The 6,439-nt window shown below is 36.7% G+C and overlaps 1 protein-coding gene across 1 annotated transcript; it reads right to left on the reverse strand.

The window, feature by feature from the left end:
- Positions 1 to 14: 14 nt before the first annotated feature.
- On the reverse strand, positions 15 to 4,381 carry LOC110885997 (fimbrin-5). Its single transcript, XM_022133748.2, has 14 exons — positions 3,861 to 4,381; positions 3,617 to 3,787; positions 3,183 to 3,430; positions 2,922 to 3,093; positions 2,555 to 2,593; positions 2,405 to 2,473; positions 2,177 to 2,293; positions 1,889 to 2,100; positions 1,640 to 1,795; positions 1,323 to 1,522; positions 920 to 1,074; positions 467 to 563; positions 288 to 379; positions 15 to 202 (listed from the first exon to the last, which is right to left on the reverse strand). Exons 1-14 carry the CDS (start codon positions 3,945 to 3,947, stop codon positions 17 to 19), a joined length of 2,001 nt encoding a protein of 666 aa, XP_021989440.1. The 5' UTR covers positions 3,948 to 4,381; the 3' UTR covers positions 15 to 16.
- Positions 4,382 to 6,439: the final 2,058 nt, after the last annotated feature.

Here is a 6,439-nt window from a genome sequence, read left to right on the forward strand (position 1 = left end):
AATTTATATTACATAATCATTCATTATCGTTCTCAACCGTTTCTTCTTTCGCTTGGGTACTACCATCTTCGCTAGCGGCTTCATCCATCGCTGCGTTTGCTTCTTCTTCGGGTGGTCTATCTTCTTCTTCGGTCTTAGCCTTCTGTAGCAAGCTCCAGTACATGATGCTTGCTGTCAAAATCAGGATCATCTTCGGGTTAACCTGTCAACATATATTTGAACTTCAATTCATTGCTGTTTAAAAAGTCAGTTATTTTTTTTAGATTTGAAAGAGTAATTTTTTTTACCTCTAGAATGTCCTCAGGCAATAAGAAGATGGAGCACCCTAGCTTTCTTGCAACACTAATTATATACGTTGCGTTTAACTTCTTATCCTCCTCTGTGATTTCAACAACAATTAGAAAATGTTAGTTTCATAAAGTTTAAAGATTTAACGCGTTAAAATGATAAAAGGTTAAAAATTTACCGTTCTCGCCCTTGGTAACAAGACCCCAGTTTACAACCCTTTTATCCACTGCACTAAGAAGCTCGAGGAAGAAAATACCGTCTGATAGTCGTTTATCCTAAAAAAAATAAAATAATAATAATAATAAAAAAAAAATTCATCATTAACTATTTTTGCCTGATTTCTGTTTTGAGTAATCATCTTTGCTTTCTCACCCATAACAGGGTAACAACTTTTCAAAATTTCAGTTTCAGGTATTCCTTTATCTTGTTAGCAACATGACAGAAAAAAAGTCAATAAGGTCAAACCTACAAACATCATAAGTTTGACCTGGTAACCTGTACAAACCACAAGCTACCTTAAATTGAATTTTCGGAAGTCATTTATGGGTGAAAATAAAGATGGTTACTCAAGACAATCAGACTGAAAGCGGTTACATTGTTATGCGATCTGCGATAACCATATCGAGATTACCTTAAAGCTATCCATTTGTCTTTTTCCTGACTGTTTGACTTTCATGTTTGCCCATTGGAGGATATCAGCATCGGTTATCTCTTTTCCTTGACCATGAGTTCGTAAATTTTTGAGAAGTTGGAGCATGCTAAATCGCATCAACTGCCACAAGAACGCTGCAAACAAGACCAAACACAGTTAGTTATTTTATTCCTTTGTCGATAGATATGATCATGTTTTATATAAGAAAGGGTGCGATCAAATGTTCAATACATAACTGATTTTAAGTAGAGAACCGCGGCATCCGCATAAACTGTCTTATGTATTGTATTTAAAGCAATATGTGTAGTTGTAACTGGTGCGTTTCTCACATTTCTCTACTTTCAAATTGGTTCTGTATTGAACGTCCATTTAAAAAACGAACCTATTATAAGCTTCTTGTTTCCTGAAACAATGTCGGCTCCAGCAATATTGATGAGCGAGAAATTTAATTCTTTCCCAATCCTTATAACTTGATTGCAATTCTCGACTTTTCTAAACGGCATCTTAATTGGAGGTTTTGTTGCTTGCTTCCACATAACTGACCCCGGAGCGAGTTTGTCAAGAACTTCTAAAAGAACCCATCTGAATGCAAGAAAAAAATTCAAAGGTATGAAAATCATAAATTGCTTACCAAGTTACCGTCAATCCATTATCATGCAAACGCGTTCTTTTTTTTTTTTTTTTAAATTTTAAGCTCACCCGTTTCTGACATCCTCCCACACGTTATTAATATGTGTTTCGACTCCAAGACTGTTGATCCACATTCTGAAACATCTTTCTTCCCGTGATGTGCTTTCATCGTCGGTCATCATCTCCGCAAATGAAGTCTTAGTTTTATCTATAGTAAGCCCATTCCTGTTATTCAAGTTACATATGATCCATATTTAAACATTTTATCTAGGTTTTAATATCTTATACACTTGAAAAGAAGTAACTAGACTCACTCACCTATGCTGAAATATTTGCGCAACGAATGCGAGATTTAAATTTGTGGACCCTTCAACAATATCCTTAGATGTAACATATCTTTTACAGTCCAATTTCTCCGCTTGTTCGATAATCAACTTTGCTCTTTCTGTGGGATCTTTCGTTTCCAAAGTTTTAGTGGTACCGTGTTCTGGGGCTAGAACGTTAAGTAAATGCGCGTATGCCTCTCCGTCCTACACACGACTTAGATAAATCAGCTAAAAGTGTGTGTATACAGCCTTTTTTTCAATATTAATCATAAACAAGTACCTTTAGATCAGATGAAAAGTTTGTAACTTCTTTTTTGTAGCCTGATTTCTTTAACTGAAAGTTCATCCATTTTAGAAGCACTTTTTCTGGTGCCAAACCCATGAGTTCTTCAGCTTCCTGTAGATTTAACATCGCGTTGAGATGTAAATCACGCGTATAAAACTATATATAAATAAATAAATAAATAAATAAATAAAGGTCGGTAAGCAACCAAACAAGCCATCGGACCTTGCTATCTTCAACCATCGCTGCGAGCTCAGGGGTTTTCTTTAGATCGACTGTCGACAAAAGTTGTATCTGGCAGTGCCAACATTAAGTTAGAAATATATATTAATACAAAACTTGAATTAATTTGACAAAAATAATCCCCTAAATTACCTTAATTATCTGCGATATCAACCCGAGTAATAGATGTGGCTGCAAACATGAACCAAAAGAAAAGTTAGTACAAAACTTAAGTTTAATATCTCACGAGTTACTTTATTTTGCTTCGCTTAAGTGGCGCAATTTCGACGAACCAGGTTATGCTTCATCTCTAACAGGTCAAGAAAATAATTACTTTATATGGAAACAGGTTGAAATCACCCAAAGTCTTACTTATATAAGGTACTAAAAATTATGGACAAAAAAGGTTTTGGGTCAACCCAACGTAGCCCGTTTCAACTTGTATCAAGAATGACCGTGTTTTGACCCGTTACCCAGCCCGTTCGACCCGCCCATTTATGATCACATGTTCTCAACTTACTCTTCCTTCAGCCAAGTCCTGTGTGCCAATGTTAACAACAGTGCAGCCTATAGCCTTTGCAGAATTAAGGCAAAGCGTGTGATTCTCATTTCGTTCCCATGGATTAAGAACCTTTTTAGTGTTGATAGCTCGCTCATCTATCGTACCGGGAACAGCCACATTAATCAACTTACTACAAAAACAAGAGTATCAATCAACATAAGTCTTGTTAAACAAACGAATATATAGTCGAACATTTGAATTATTAGTAATTAGTAATACCATAATAGGACTCCATCTTTAGCAAGATCAAATAAAGCATTGGTAGCAGGGTCTAAAGGAAGAAATTGCTTCAAAAATTTATCTTCTCCAAGATAGTTGTTAATATGAGAAACATATGAAGCCTTTTCCGTTTCGCTAATGCTGTGGCGAAGGAGAGTTGTCCCCGATTTCACAAACGATGAAGTCGTTCTGAAAGTTTTTGAAGTTCCCATTTTCGCACTTGCTCGAGATTGTAAATTCAGATATACCTATAATAATTATATAAAAAAGTTCTAAAAAAATCCTTTTGTCTTTTCATCACTTAACGAAACACGAGGGTGTTTGGCGTTGCGTTCTAAACGCGAATAACACTATATATTGATTATCCGCAACTTGAAAACGCAATGCCAAACACCCGTTAAACGAACTAGACTGTCTATAGTTGATCCACTCACCCGAAGGAAGCCCTCGAAATCCAACTCTTTGGACAAGTTAGAATATGAGTCGCTTAGCATTCGGTTAACTTCATCCTGGCTTGCTACCTCATTAAAGGGCTTTAGTTTTGCCAAAACCGGCGGCAAATCCTGTATTGTGACTGTCCCAGATTCATTTCTTGCTGAAACAAACTATATGCGAATCAATCAACATCTAGATTCATATCAAATCAATGAGCAAAGGTATAAACATGAAATGTCATACTTTGGTTCTAAGTTTACGAAGCTCGACTTGCGTAAACTGGCTTTGCAGCCATTGATCATTCACAAAGACACCCTCGAAAGTCGACATCTTTCATTCGTTTTCCGAGTTGAGCAAATCTTGAAATGTATCAACCAAGATTAAACAATCAGACAGATTTTTGGCATGAATTGGAGAATTACAACCAACCCAGATGAATTAATGTCTGGAATGATCTACTCACATAAGATTTCAAGAAAACGAATGGCAAGATTGGATTTTTACCATCAAGAATCACATGATTATTAGGAAAACAGATAACAAAACCTTAACAAGATTGATCATGGGTCAATAGTAATAATCCATATTATCGAAGAAGCCCAAGAATTGACGTAGGGTTACAAGCTGATTATGGTTTTGTGAATTGAAGGGGAGTGCATGAAAATCGCATTGTCTTTCGGACCTGCGTAAACTTTGGGGAAAGAAAATCGAAGAGAAGGTGATGGCTTGTTAACATGGGACTTGCCCATTTGGAGCCAATTACAACATTAGGGACTTGCCCATTTGGTCAACAGTAATAGAATTCTATCACTCACAAGCATCAATCAAGTTCCGCCATGTCATCGATCATTTTTTCATCACTCACAACCTTTTTAGTGGGGGTGGTCATCACTCATCACCACACCCAACAATTTTCCCCCAACCAACAATTACCCTCCCAAAACAAAACAATAACGCGTGATAAAAATAACGAAAATTGAGTCCGTGATGCTATAACGCGTTGAACTTTTAGCCGGCGGTGGAAGATTTCGTTTTTCACGCGTTGATCTTTCCTATAACGCGTTGAACTATGTTGCCACCCCGCCTGGCCTTAGTAACCCCTCTGTTCCCACATAACGACAGAAAAGAAATATATTGTATTTAGGCCATGCGGGTGTACTCTAAGATTTAGAGTGTTAATAGTGACATGACCATAGTCACCTAATTCGCGGTTCGCTCCGGTTCGGGTACGCGGTTCGGGTTCGCAATTCGCTAGTTGGGACGAATTCGGTTCGGAAGGGGGTAGGTTCATTTCGGTACGGTCCGGTACGATTCGGTTCGGTGTACCATTCCGTTCCATTCGGTATACACAAATTAAAACAAAAATTACTAATTTTATAAATCCAAATAAGTAAACAACTTAAAAAGTTTTAGGTTAAAATTGAAAAGGTAAAAATATAGAGATTTGAGCATGAAATATGTAACTTAATAAAAAAAGCTTTAGGTTAATATTTATAATAACATAAACATAAAGGATGAAATATGTAAATAAAAGAGGTCTTAGGTTAAAAGAGATGAAAGAAACGCAACGTACAGCCTCCAACTCCATCTTCTCCTCCATTTTCACTAGGGTTCATCATTATCACAGGTAAGGTTTAATTTTTTCATCTTCATCACCATTCGCTGAATTGATGAACATCTAAGTAGCACTGGAACGGGTACGGGATCAGGGTACGGGGACGATACGGGAACGAGGAACGGCAAAACTCAAAATTTCAAGATACGGGTACGACAATAAAAAATATAAACAAATAAAAATATATTAAACAAATTCCAAAAATAGTACATCTTCCAAAGGTAATTAATTATCAATAATCAAATCATTTTCAAATTCCGGTTCATCTAGTGAGAGGTCGGCAATCGATAGAGAATTAGAGATGATGAGACTTGAGAATTTAGAGATTAGAGAAGCCGAATATGATAGGTCTATTTATTTAATAGCCGGTTGTGGAATTTGAAAGGGTTAGAACCCTAAAATTAAATGGAAACGGGCTGGATACTTCTACCAGATACGTCCCCGACATTGGAAACGTTTAGGAAACGTCCCCGACGAGTACCCATGGTGTTTCCGTCCCCGACAAGTACCCGATACGGGTACGGCCACATAAATGGAGTCCCCGTGCTACATAGATGAACATGATGCGCTGAATTGAGCGAATTAGGTGACTATGGTACTGGCGCCGTATCCAACCCTAATACGTATTGACCCTTAAAATTCGCTATTATTGCAAACGGAATTCAGTGAATTGGTGCAACAAATTCGCAGAATTGAATGGAATGAAATGCTGAATTCATGGAGTGAATTCGCGAATTCGAACCGTATTATACAAAAACGAATTCCGTATATACGAAAATCGCCACTTTTCTAGCGAATTAGGTGACTATGGACATCACATGTTAACCGACATTGCAAACCACTATCTCCTTGTGTAAAATGAGTTATGTGTTAACATGTTAACCGAATGTTAAGAGATTGGATTAATTTTTTTTTCTTTTTTAGACCAAAAACCATTAAAAGATAGGGTCAGATAAAGTTAAACCATTTCCTTGGAGTGAGCCAAAGTGAAATGTGGAAAAAAGATTGATATGACACTTAGGTGGAGTTAAGATAAGTTAAAGTATACCCAAAGACCTTAGAATGAGGGAATTAAAAATAAATTTTCTTTCAATTTCTCTCTATTTCCTTCCTTAAAAAAACTCTTTTTTGACATCTTTTCAAATTCTTTCTCTTCCTTCGTTATATGAAACTCGGGAACACAACATAATTGTTCTTTGGGTAACTC

Source organism: Helianthus annuus, chromosome 10, assembly GCF_002127325.2.
Source record: "Helianthus annuus cultivar XRQ/B chromosome 10, HanXRQr2.0-SUNRISE, whole genome shotgun sequence".
Lineage (NCBI taxonomy): Eukaryota > Viridiplantae > Streptophyta > Magnoliopsida > Asterales > Asteraceae > Helianthus > Helianthus annuus.

Coding starts and splice junctions, on each gene's coding strand:
- LOC110885997 (XM_022133748.2), bottom strand. CDS start 3,947: ATGTCGACTTTCGAGGGTGTCTTTGTGAATGATCAATGGCTGCAAAGC. Junction 564..919: donor GACAAATGGATAGCTTTAAG/GTAATCTCGATA, acceptor TATTTTTTTTAG/GATAAACGACTATCAGACGG. Junction 203..287: donor TGCCTGAGGACATTCTAGAG/GTAAAAAAAATT, acceptor ATATGTTGACAG/GTTAACCCGAAGATGATCCT.